Here is a 13,420-nt window from a genome sequence, read left to right as displayed (position 1 = left end):
CCATCCTACCAGCCAAAAGCTCACTGACGTATTAACTTATTTTTCAGAAGTGTCCACAAATAATAGCTCAACAAAGTGGACAATCATTTGGACATTTATAGTACCCAAATAATCTAAATAATCTCAATGCATGTTTCTAAATGTGGAGGGAAAAACTGGATAAATTGGAAAAAAAAATCCACGTGACCACTGGGAGAGAGACACGCAAACTCCAAATATCTAGCAGAAGGCGTCAGGGTCAGGATCGAACCCAAGGTCTCCTCTATACCAGGCGAGGAAGATGAGAACGCCACACATGCTCCCGACAACCAAACTAACGCAAGCTCAGATCCACAGAAGCAAATCGCAGGGAGAACCGTCCCGGGCCGTCCAGCACGGCTGCCTTGTCGGTTGTCGGCCTCCCCCCGCCCCTCCCCAGGCGAGGCTGAATATTCCTTGGGACCATCCCCCCCCCCTGCCCCCCCCCTTCCCCCCCCTGCCCCCCCGCAGGAGCCGTGGGCCAGCGACCTGGCGTGCGTGCGGGAGCTCATGTTCCGCATCCTGTGTGACGGCGCGCGCGAGAGCGAGGAGCCCTGCTTCTCCCTCGAGGAGGTGACGCCCGCCCGCCCGCCCACGCCCACACACCCGCCCCCCTTGCCGTGTGTTTATTATCGACGCCCCGGAGGTGCCCGCCAGCTGTGTTGGGTGTGGGGGTCCACGGAGCCGAGCGAAAGCCGAATCCGGGGGCGCGAGCTTTGGGACGCCTCCCTTTTGGGAGTTTTTTGTTGTAAATATAAAAACGTTATCGAGGCAATGTGCGGGCCCGTTACGTCACGTCGTGACGCACGTAGTACACACACCGTCGACGTAAGCCAAACCGGTCGTGAAGAGCAGGGGGATATAGAAAGGTGAGGGATGGGCTCGCTGCTCTGAACCACACAAGGGGGGGGGTCCCACCGAAAGGGGAGAGGGTACATTTTATTTTAAGCGAGGGGGGAGGGATGACAAGGGGAGAGCGAGGGAAACACGCCTGACAAGAAGAAGAAAAAACACAAGAGGCCCCTCCGAATCCGGCTCCCATCTAATTTGCAGTGGTTATGCCTCGTACGCCCAGTCCCCGTCTCCCGACCCTCCATCCTGCTAACTTATTGAAGTTGTTCTGTGCGAGGGGGGACCATCTGGCCTCGAATTCCACTTCCTTTCCCTTGAGCTTACGGCTCACGTGTTCCACACCGCAATGCGCCATAAGCGTACTGCACCGTTGTGTCCACGTGGGTGGTTTCGTGTGATTCTTCCAGCTGGTCAAAATCACCTTCCTGGGCTATGATATTGAAAGTCTGCAGGAGAGCGCGCCTGGTGCCTTGAGGCCGCGGGAGGCCTTAATCCCCATGAGGTCTCCTCTATTGGTGGGGGGCAAGTCTGTGCCACTAAGGTCATTGATGAACCCACGCGACCTCGCCGTAAGGCTTCGCCACATCCACGCAGTGACAGAAGGCATGGAGAGAGTTCTGCACCGAACCTGGAGAACGTCTGGGGCCGTCTAAAGAAATGTTAATACATTTTGCCCTGCTCTCATTCGTTAAGTACTTCACATGCGCAAACTTAAATTGAATGAGTTTGAGCGAAGGAGTTCTTTGGCCTGCCTTATTTGGGGGGGGGGGGGGGGGGGTTAACGCTTTGCGATTGAGCTTGCAGGACGTAGATACTTATTTTAGCTCTGTCCGTCTGTCTGCAACGAGGCGGCAAGAAAACTCTCGTGATGGGGGAGCCACTGGAGCTGTGGGCTTTTAAATCTAGATTGAAAACTGATTTCTTTAGAACTGCTTTTTGGGTTTAGCTTGTTGTCCTTCCCCCTCCCCTGCCCATGCACCTCCGATTAGCACGCTTGGCTACGTACGGTGCGAAAGAAGCTCAACATACGTACGTGCATAATGATTTATTTCCAACAAAACTTTAACGTAGAGGTGTGTTGCCTTGAGGGATTCGGCCGAGAGCCGTGATCCGAGCCCCGATAGTTCTCATCGCAGGCCCACCGCTTCCCGCGTGCTCGGCACGATTGACAGTTTTTATATTTAATTAATAAATAAGTCAATATTGTCATTCACGAACCCAGACTACAATGTCGAATTCAGAAAGCTGGGCAACAAAGAGGGAAGGTAACGTGTAACAAACTCGGCGCAATGCACCCTCGAAATTGGCGATCGATCGGGGGCGTCCGGGCTTTCTGCCCTCCGAGACGCTCAAACGCGCGGCCCCACCCCCGAAAGGGCGCGCGTGAATTACGAGCGGCTTCGACGAACCGGCGTGCGACACGTTTGCCGGTCGTCGCCGTTTTTTTGCGAATCGTCGTGTGGTTGTCGTCGTCGTCGTCGATGTGGACATTTGTTTATCCTCCTGTCCCCCCCCCCCCCCCCGCGTGGCGCAGTTCCTGACGTACCTGTTCTCCCGTGAGAACTGCGTGTGGGACAGCCAATACAACCAGGTGTGCGCCGAGCAGATGAACAACCCGCTGTCGCACTACTGGATCTCATCTTCGCACAACACGTGAGTGCACACACGTGCACGGCAGCGACGACGGAGATCCCCCGTGTAGCCTGTAACAGGCTGTTGGGGCAAGTGCTGTTAGCGAGCAGCACCTATGAAGGCCGGCACGGCACATGAGGGGGTAGGGTTGCCAGAACCACGTCCTGGCCGCCTTTGTCTCCCCAGTGGTGATTTTACACAGCACCAGGTACTCATTTGAGGCTAAGTCGACTTAGGAGAGGCCCGGAACCGGTTTCAGAATATCGTCACCGGTGTGAGTGGGAATTGAGCTCTGGTCGCCGGGTTCGTAGCACGGCGCGCTAACCGCTACGCCACCGCTCCCCACACGCACGCACCCCACACGCACACACGTGTGTGGTGCGTGTCGATACGCGTGCGTATGCCTCCGCACACCCCGTATGTTAAAATTTCAACCGCGCCTTCCACAATAAACAGTTGAAGAGGCTCCTGCTCAGATGAGCTTAGGGTGCTGCTCATCTCCTTAGTCGCCTCGAGTCTGGTGGAAATTCCATATTCCCATGGTGGAGTCGAGCTGAGCATCAATATTTCCATGAGCGCGGCGGTGGTGGCTATGCACACATTGGCAGCCTTTAATCAATCACTGCGGAGGCAGCACGAGGGTGGGTGGATCGCCACACACACGGTGTGAAACTCCCCTTCCCCCGTGGGCGTCGAGGAGGTTGCCGTTCCTGGCTTGCCATGAGGTGGCGGTACAGGAAGTGTGGACTAATTTCCATCTGTCCCATCTGTCGTGGATAAAGGGTTGCCTCTTCGCGTGCGTGGGTTTTTCCACGCACGCGATTGGCTCGTCGTCAATTGGCTGAAAACATCTTAATCTACACGCGCCTCCGTGTGATGTGGATTGCGAAGAGGTATGAGATGATGTTTGCAATTAATGACGCTAATATATAAAAAAAACATTGATTTTCATCATTAATGCTTTAAGTTGACCGTTGTGCTTGATTTGTGTGTTTTACTGCGTAAAATTCCCGGCAGAACGCAGCTTATCTTGGGTGCTGTGTTCACCGATTGGTGGCTTTGTCATACTAATAAGCCACCGATTGGTCGCTTCGTCGTACAACTAAGCCACCGATTGGTCGCTTCGTCGTACAACTAAGCCACCGATTGGTCGCTTCGTCGTACAACTAAGCCACCGATTGGTCGCTTCGTCGTACAACTAAGCCACCGATTGGTCGCTTCGTCGTACAACTAAGCCACCGATTGGTCGCTTCGTCGTACAACTAAGCCACCGATTGGTCGCTTCGTCGTACAACTAAGCCACCGATTGGTCGCTTCGTCGTACAACTAAGCCACCGATTGGTCGCTTCGTCGTAAAACTAGGCCACTGATTGGTCGCTTCGTCATACAACTAAGCCACCGATTGGTTGGTTCGGCACTCTGACCGGCGGCTGTCCGCTGCTGCTGCGGCCGTTGTTGCCCCCACAGCTACCTGACAGGGGACCAGTTCTCGAGCGAGTCGTCGCTGGAGGCCTACGCACGCTGCCTCCGCATGGGCTGCCGCTGCATCGAACGTGAGTCCCCGCGGAGCCCACGGGGCGGCCGTTGCGACGCTCGGGTCTCACGTCCCCGGCGAGGGGGGGACCTGTTGTGACGTGTTGGCTGAACGTTCGTTTTCTCAACATTTTGCCATTCATGGTCTCTTCTTATTCCCTTTTCTTATCCGTATGTTCGTATGTATGTAACTTTTTTCGCACCGTTCATAGCCAACTGTGCTTCATAGCTAAGTGGGCCTTACACCTGATACAATGACAATAGTTTATGGGTTTTTTTTTTTACATCCCACTGGCGGATGAGGTGTGTGCAACAGGGAGTGGATTGTCGTTATGAAGCAGTTCAATGTATATATGTTTAATTTATTTCGCACCGTACGTAGCCAACCGTGCTAATCGGGGGTGCGGGGCAAGGACCACAAACTAAACACACAAAAGGTAAAAGCATTCGGCCTCTTTATGAAGGCACCTGGGTTTGTGAACTTCTGGCAGCTACAGTGGCAGTCTGCCACTCTTAACGATCATCGTCGTCATATCCCATCCATTGCTGATGTTTCCGTGTCCTTCCTCTCCTTGCTAGCGCCTCCTCCTCCTCCTCTACATTGAAAACTCATTTCTTTTTTGTGTTCAGTTTGTTGTCCTTCCCCTGTACCTCCGATTAGCACGGTCAGCGACGTACGGTGTGAAAGAAGTTCAACATACATATATACAAATGATATTGGCCTACGAAAACCTACGAAAATCTTTTTAATGCATTACCTTAAATAAATACATAAATAAGCAGTTAAATACATGAAAATTATCATCATAACACATATCTTTATCTTTCATCACTTTATATCTCATCATTTCATCTCATCACTTTTTTTCTCTCGCTGTCTCGATGCAGTCATGTAGATGTGCAGATGTGATTCGCGGATAGGGAAAATATCAGATAGCAAGTTCGTGAATGACGGGGAAATGCCGTACACCACTCTTGCGTTCACGTGAACCTTTGGATGGAGATGCTGCTCCCCCAAGGAAGTGTGTCGCGCGGGTCCGAAATGTCCGCAGAGCCCCCACTGAATTTACACGTGTCCTGCCACTGTCCGCACAGTGGACTGCTGGGACGGCCCGGATGACATGCCCATCATTTACCACGGCCACACGCTCACCTCCAAGATCAAGTTCCTGGACGTCCTCAACACAATCAAGGAGCACGCCTTCGTCACGTCCGAGTGAGTGGCGTAGTGGCGGGCGTAGTGGCGTAGTGGCGTAGTGGCGTAGTGGTGATGAAAGTAAAACGATGAAGTGTGGCCACAGTAAAAGAGGTGAGCGGTCAGCAGGTTGGCATGCTTGCTGGAAAACCGAAATTGATTAACGACGAGCAGCTCCCAATGTTTTGAATGAAGAGAGTTTTTGATGAGCACGTATTAAACGAAAGCTCTTACATAGTTTATAAATCGTGTAATGAGCCGCGTAATGGTGCGGCCGCGGTGGCGAGATGTTATCTCCCTCGCCTGGTGTACAGGTGGTCGTGGGTTCAGTCCCGACCCTGACGCTTGCTGCTGTATATTCGGAGTTTGGGTGTCTCTCTCTCATCATCACGGTGGCTAGGAGATGTTAACTACCTCGCCTGGTATGCAGGTGGTCGTGGGTTCAGTCCTGACCCTGACGCCTGCTGCCGTATATTTGCAGTTTGCGTGTCTCCCCGTGGTTGCGTGGATTTTTCTCCGGTTTTTCCCTCCACATTTAGAATCAACATCACGCGAGTATTTGGCTGCTGTAAATTTCCACGTGATAAGCCACTTCGTTGAGCTATCATTCGTGGCCAGGTCGCTTCTGAAAAAGAGCTACACAGCTCAGTGAGCCTTACCTGGTAAAATAAAAGTGGTATTGTTTCATTCGTGTTAAAATACCGACATTACTGAAACACGGAGAAAAGTTGACAAAAAATGTGCGCTGAGATGCACGCTCGGAATTCAGAAGTGGAATGTTTCATTGATGCTGGAATTTGAAGAGCCGGCAGTTGGTTGGTTGGCGGTGTTGGGCGGGGGGGGGGGTTGGCGGGCGGCTCTATGCACCAGCCCGGTGTGTGGCCGCGCTGCAGCCGAGCCAACGCATCATCCGGCGCGGCGTGGTGGGGGGGGGGGGGTTACGCGACTTGACCCCCGCGATGTCGCCCACAGCTACCCCGTGGTCCTCTCCATCGAGGACCACTGCAGCATCGTGCAGCAGAGGAACATGGCGTCGTTCTTCCGCAAGGTCTTCGGCGACATGCTGCTCATCAAGCCCGTGGAGGCCCAGGCCGAGGAGCTGCCCTCGCCCACGCAGCTCAAGGGGAAGATCCTCATCAAGGTGGGGGGGGGGGGGGGCCTGACACGCACGCGGAGCCAAGCCTGGACGCCCGGGCATTGGCGCTGCATTAGGATGGCTTGTGTGCTGCACTAGGATGGCTTGTGTGCTGCACTAGGATGGCTTGTGTACTGCGCTAGGATGGCTTGTGTGCTGCACTAGGATGGTTTGTGTGCTGCACTAGGATGGCTTGTGTACTGCACTAGGATGGCTTGTGTGCTGCACTAGGATGGCTTGTGTGCTGCACTAGGATGGTTTGTGTGCTGCACTAGGATGGCTTGTGTACTGCGCTAGGATGGTTTGTGTGCTGCACTAGGATGGCTTGTGTGCTGCACTAGGATGGCTTGTGTGCTGCACTAGGATGGTTTGTGTGCTGCACTAGGATGGTTTGTGTGCTGCACTAGGATGGCTTGTGTGCTGCACTAGGATGGCTTGTGTACTGCACTAGGATGGTTTATGTGCTGCACTAGGATGGCTTGTGTGCTGCACTAGGATGGCTTGTGTGCTGCACTAGGATGGCTTGTGTGCTGCACTAGGATGGTTTGTGTGCTGCACTAGGATGGTTTGTGTGCTGCACTAGGATGGCTTGTGTGCTGCACTAGGATGGTTTGTGTGCTGCACTAGGATGGTTTGTGTGCTGCACTAGGATGGCTTGTGTGCTGCACTAGGATGGTTTGTGTACTGCACTAGGATGGCTTGTGTGCTGCACTAGGATGGTTTATGTGCTGCACTAGGATGGCTTGTGTGCTGCACTAGGATGGCTTGTGTACTGCACTAGGATGGTTTGTGTGCTGCACTAGGATGGCTTGTGTGCTGCACTAGGATGGTTTGTGTGCTGCACTAGGATGGCTTGTGTGCTGCACTAGGATGGCTTGTGTGCTGCACTAGGATGGTTTGTGTGCTGCACTAGGATGGCTTGTGTGCTGCACTAGGATGGCTTGTGTGCTGCACTAGGATGGTTTGTGTGCTGCGCTAGGATGGTTTGTGTGCTGCGCTAGGATGGCTTGTGTGCTGCACTAGGGTGGTTTGTGTGCTGCACTACGCCACCTCTCCCTCCCCCCAACCCCTGCATAGTCGACTGTTGGACGCGTTAGAGTCGACGGATTGGGGAGGCCTCGTGCAGCAGTGGATTTACCGTGGCTGATGATGATATTGCCGGTGTACTACTAACCCTAGTAATAGCACGAACACTCCGCGCTGTCCGCTTTCCCAGTGGATGTTTAAGACCCTGTGACGTCATTGACACGAGAAGGCCACCGCGTGCCGGCGTGATGGATTCGAATGTGCTCCAGTCGAACAATTACACCGCAAATTACTCGGTTGGGATTCTGCACGCACACGCCAGCAATCCTGAGCCCTTGCTTGCAGCAGATTAATGCTCGTCCTGGCCTCTTGAGTTTTCGCCTGCTTGAACAAAATGAAGTAGGATTTTGACTTAAAACTTTCGTGACTGCAGGAATTCATATTCTTTGGTTCTTTAGGTAAAGTCAAGTCCTGTAGATAGAAAAAGAATAATAAATTAAGTGAATAAAAATTAAAATAATGACGACCGGAAACGTCGTGGTTTTTTTTCCACTTAATTTTTTATTATTATTTTCTATCTACGTGACTTTACCGAAAGAACCAAAGAGTAAAAATGATGTAGCTTGAAACTTTTGATCACGGTGATGATGGCGGTCGCTCGTTCGCTCCGCGTCGCGCAGCACAAGAAGCTCGGCGAGGGGAACTCCGACGAGGTGGCCTCCAGCGGCAGCTACTCGGAGTGTGACATCAGCAACTCCATCAAGAACGGCATCCTCTACCTGGAGGACCCCATCAACCACGTGAGTTGGTGGGAGGTCACCGGTTGGCTCCAAAGGTCCAGAGTGCCAAAGCTGGCACCACCGTTGAGATTTATTCTCGGTTTGAATCAGGGCTTCAGCTGCCCAGCCGGGATTAAACTGGGCTCTGTGGTGCGGCGATTTGCTGATCTGGGTCCAGTCGCCAGTTTAAAATAAAAACGTTACCCAGATGGCCGTGTCGCTCAGAGGTCAGAGGTCACAGGGCTGAGCTGCTGCTGAAAATCCGGGTTTTGAATTGGGGTGCAACAACTGCCATGTTCTCAAGCGGTACTAAAACTATTTTTATTTTCCCAGGTAAAGCCAACAGAGGCATATGGCTCTTTTTCTAGAGCGACCTGGCCACAAATGATAGCCCAACAAAGTGGCTGATTGCGTGGAAATCTATAGCAGCCAAATACTCTAAACGCACCTTTCTAATGTGGAGGGAAAAATTGGAGAACCCGGAGAAAAATCCACGCGACCACGGGGAGAGAGACACGCAAACTCCAAGTATACAGGCGTCGGGTTCTAATCCACGACATCCTGCGTACCAGGCAAAGGAGTTCACATTTCGCCACCGTGGCGCCCCCACTGGTGGTGACGCCAAAGACGGCAGGTGCTGGATGCGTGGTGCGGGCGACGTGTGACGCCCGCTCGCCCCTTCGTGCGCCCCCCCCACCCCTCTCGCTCCGGCGCAGGAGTGGAACCCTCACTTCTTCGTGCTGACGAGCAACAAGATCTACTACTCGGAGGAGACGACGGTCAACCAGTCCAACGACGAGGAGGAGGAGGACGACACCAAGAGCCAGGTACGGGCCGAGCCGACGTTGTCGTCGGACGTGCGGGTCGCCGGTCCCTCCTAAAGGCCACCGGTCCGTGTTCAAGGCCACCGGTCCGTGATCGAATTGCCCAGAGATGCGTCCAGCCTTGGTCAGACCTCCGAAGCCGAGCGGCGGGGGCGTGAGCCTAGATTGCGCGTGAATTGGCGACCGCCACCGCTGTGCATTAAACGGGTTGTCGTACCGTACTGTGCTCCAACGTCTATGCTGCCTGCCTTCGCCCCCCCCCCCCCCCCGCACTGGCCAGCGTGGTGAAGTATGGACAAACAACCGCCATGAACGGGCGCTTGTCCAGCAGTGGATTGGCAAAAGGGCCGTGTACCCACGTACAAACGGCACTACAGAGTGGGGCACCTACCGTACCGCCACCGCCACTGCCAGCGGTGGTTGTGGTGTGGGGAGCCAGGGACGCAGTGGTTTTCGAGCTCCGCTGCGAACCCGGCGACCCCGAGTTTGATTCCTGCTCACGGCCACCAACACCAGTGACGATTATCTGAACCGGTCCTGGGGCTCCCCCCAATCAACTCTGCCTGAAACGAGCACCTGGTGTGGCATGTAAACATCGCCACTTGGCATACAAAGGTGGCCGGACATGGTGCTGGCAACTCGCCCCCTCATGTGCCGTTGCCGGCCTTCAAAGGTGCTGCTTGCTAACAGCACTTGCCCCAACAGTCCGTTAAGGCTATGTTGGGTGGTGGGGGGGGCAGGTGGAATCTTTGTTCGTGGTATTGGTGGTGGTGGTGATGGGTGCAGTAGGAGCAGTGGTGATGGGTCGTGTTAGCAGTTGGTCACATGAGTTGTAGTTGTGGTAATATCAGCGGGTGGTAGTGGTGGTTGTGGTACGAGCAGTGGGACGTATGTATGTTGAACTTTTTTCGCGCCGTACTTAGCCAACCGTGCTAATCGGAGGTGCAGGAACCGAGATAGTCGAGGTGATGGCGGGTTGGGTTACGAGCAGCGGAGGTTGCGGTTGTCGTCACCGCTGCCGTCGTGAATTGAGCCGCTCGATCGCATCCCGTTGCAGGAGTCCAACAACAACGAGCTGCACTTCAGCGAGAAGTGGTTCCACGGCAAGCTGGGCGGCGGGCGCGACGGGCGCCAGATCGCCGAGCGCCTGCTGCTCGACTACTGCTTGGAGAACGGCGGCAAGGACGGCACCTTCCTGGTGCGCGACAGCGAGACCTTCGTGGGCGACTACACGCTGTCCTTCTGGTAACCGCTCGCTGCCGCCGCCACAAAGACAAAAGACGCCCCGTATAGCCGTTAACCCGTTCCCGTTCCGGCGACGTACGTTCGCATTGCGAGTATTCCGTATCCCCGCCAGAGGTGGCAACCGGATACCCGATACCCGTACCCGGCCGAGTACGGGTACGGGTAGCCGTTTGCGACCCTGGTGCGGCCGGGTACGGGTACGGGTAGGCCGTGAGTCACTGGTGAGTAACCGTTTGTCACTCATTTCGGGTAGGGTACGGGTACGGGTAGGGTACGGGTACGGGTAGGGAACGGGTACCCGTATCCGGCCGGGTACGGGTATGGGTACCCATTTGCGACCCTGGTGCGGCCGGGTACAGGTGTAATAAAAGACTTGACCACGATCTCTGGCTCAGTGTCCTTTATTTGGTCCGTACTGCATTCCCACACGGCTGTCTCTCTTATTCTCTCAGTGCTGGTTCCGATGTCACTCCAGTCACCATCAGCAGCCCCGCTGCTGTTCTTTGTCGCTCTTGCAGCCCCACAGCAGCTCCGCTGCTGTTACTCACTCTCAGCCCCCTTGGCTGTAATCGCTGCTGCTCTTCTCGCTCTTGCTTACTCCGCAGCGCTCTGACAGACTCGTGCTGTCTCTCTCTCTTCGTCGCTCCTGCGACTCTGCAGCCACACCGCTGCCTCTAACACACAGCCTTCCTGGCTGTACTCTTCTCTCTCTTCGTCGCTCCTGCGACTCTCTGCAGCCACACCGCTGCCTCTAACACACAGCCTTCCTGGCTGTACTCTGGGGTCGGCTCCCGCTCGCCGGCGGTGCCCCCCTCCTCTCATTCGCCCTCGTGGCCTCACCCTTTTCCATTCACAACCCGACTGCCTTCTCTTTCCGGTTTACCCGCTTAAGGACCCCCAACCTTTCACCCACGTCACCTGGCTCCGCCTCCTCGTGACGTCACATCCGGAAGGTCGCTTTCGCCCGCATTACACCACCCTCCCCCATAGAAAAAACCCAGCCGACCTCGGCTGAACAATACCAAAGCGTAATGCGGTGAACCGACCTTCCCCCTTAAAGGACACTAAGCATGTAATATAACAACAAGAACAACAACAGCACAAAGCACAACAACGCACATCCGCATGTCGTACACGACAGCCACCCGGCCCCAGGGTAGTGGAGATGATGTAATTCCGGGCCGCTTAAGAAAACCCCAATAATTACCCAAATAACCGCGATGGACGCCCCAGTATTTACATTTTAACAACAATATTATTTACACGTGAAAACAACAACAAAAAAATTTCTGCTCTTACCCACCAGCAGTCCTCCCTTGAGGACCAGCACAGACCTCAGACGTACACAGCATGTACCCACAGTCACTCTCAACAAACCAACAACCCCTAATTGCAATAGTGTGTCACAATGGAGAGTTCTCATCAACTCGAATCGCGAGGACGTTGGTAGCACCACACGCCAGCTTTCCTGGAACCCTTCTCGCCACATAAGCAGACCATCTCGGAGAGCGGTTCGCGGCCCCACAGCCGTACTCGGACTCCCATTGTCCCTCATAGACCGCTTCCGCATGGACAACAACAACTCATCCATCATTTGTTCCCGAATCCAGACAGACCGCGGCAGATTCAAAACCCCGTCAGTCGGTCCCGGTTCCATCGGAGTATCCGACTTCTCGACGGCCAACGTAAGCGGCTGAGGGGGGTTTAGAATCGGCGAACACCTATGCGTCCCCGATGCACATTTACAAGGGGCGCGCCCTGGTAATCTGGAAAGTGCGTCAGCGTTCGCATGGCGCACTCCCTTCCGATGTTGAATTTGGAAGGAAAATGCCTGCAGCGTGTCCAACCAACGTGCCCACTGTCCCGATGGCTGGTCCATTTTAAGTGCATATTGCAAGGCCGCATGATCCGTACGCACAATAAAAGAACGACCGTAAAGGTACGGTCGAAATTGCCGTAGGAAAAAACAACCGCCAAAAGTTCTCTACGAGTGACACAGTAGCGTGTTTCCGCAGGCGACAAGACTCGGCTACCATACGCCACGACGCGCTCTACGCCCCCTTTAGACTGTGATAATACCGCCCCTTTACCTGTGTCACTCGCGTCCGTATCAAGAATGAAAGGGCGATCAAAATCGGGATAATCCAATGTCGGAGCCGTAGCCAATAGATCACGCAGACTCCGAAAGGCCGCCTCTTCCGGCTGTCCCCAAACAAATTTCCGTCCTTTACCCGTAAGGAGATGCAAGGGCCTCGCAATCGTCGCAAAACCCGGCACAAATCTTCGGTAATACGAGGCAAATCCCAAAAACCGCCGAACATCCCCCACGGTGGCCGGAGTCGGCCAATCCCGGACGCACGCCGTCTTTTCCGGATCCGTGGACACCCCCTCAGCACTCACAATGTGCCCCAGATAATGGACGGACCGTTGCAGTAGGTGGCATTTCTTTGGTTTAAATTTTAAATTCGCAGAGCGCATCCTCGTGAACACTGTCTCCAGCCGTGTTAAATGTTCCTCAAATGTGCGGCTGAAGACAATGATATCGTCCAAATATATAAGACACGTCTGCCACTGCAACCCCGTCAGACGAGCTCCATCAATCTTTGAAATGTGCTTCATAGCCAAGGGAAGATCAATCCCTTGGCAAGGCCAGATATCAACGACCCCCCCCACGGGGTAATGTTCTCATAGAGACAATAACGCCCTAACCCAAAACCCGTGAGCCCCCGGCACACCAGGTTCAGTCTGCCACCGCACAACTGAACCATGACTCCCCGAGCCATATGGGCACACGGCCCATTAGTTTAAGACATACCACGGAGGTTTCGCCCCGGGCTGTCAGGTCAGCCATCAGCCATAGGCCGACGTGACCACCACTCGTGCATCACCCAATCAACAATGGCAGGCATAACAGATGGAATATTTGCCCCACCGAGGTTTTTCCCACGCGCTCAAAATGGCGGCCCCCTTCGCCCAGCGCGTTCGCGCAATATCTCGCGCGCACTCAAAATGGCGGCCCTTTCCGCAAAGCGCATCGACGCCATACCCCGCGTGTGCGCAAAATGGCGGCCCAACGTGCGAACACGTGGCCAGTTTTCTCCATTCGTGCACCCCAGCTTCCCTTTGCTGGGGGTCACAAATTGCTTCCCCCGTCTTATTGTAACAATCCCAACAACGATAG

At 54.3% G+C, this 13,420-nt stretch overlaps 1 protein-coding gene across 1 annotated transcript in view; it reads left to right on the top strand.

Annotated features, from left to right (window-relative positions):
- The window catches only part of PLCG1 (phospholipase C gamma 1), a 72,125-nt gene that overhangs the window by 38,385 nt on the left and 20,320 nt on the right, over positions 1 to 13,420 (top strand). The window contains exons 10-17 of the mRNA XM_078617736.1: positions 490 to 591; positions 2,405 to 2,523; positions 3,970 to 4,055; positions 5,131 to 5,251; positions 6,203 to 6,371; positions 8,072 to 8,191; positions 8,887 to 8,997; positions 10,052 to 10,239. Of these exons, the coding sequence (XP_078473862.1) occupies positions 490 to 591; positions 2,405 to 2,523; positions 3,970 to 4,055; positions 5,131 to 5,251; positions 6,203 to 6,371; positions 8,072 to 8,191; positions 8,887 to 8,997; positions 10,052 to 10,239 (1,016 nt within the window). The remainder of the gene's footprint in view (positions 1 to 489; positions 592 to 2,404; positions 2,524 to 3,969; positions 4,056 to 5,130; positions 5,252 to 6,202; positions 6,372 to 8,071; positions 8,192 to 8,886; positions 8,998 to 10,051; positions 10,240 to 13,420) is intronic.

Source organism: Lampetra planeri, chromosome 54 (genome assembly GCF_965212315.1).
Source record: "Lampetra planeri chromosome 54, kcLamPlan1.2.h2, whole genome shotgun sequence".
Classification (NCBI taxonomy): domain Eukaryota; kingdom Metazoa; phylum Chordata; class Hyperoartia; order Petromyzontiformes; family Petromyzontidae; genus Lampetra; species Lampetra planeri.
This window is presented reverse-complemented; position numbering and strand designations above follow the sequence as displayed.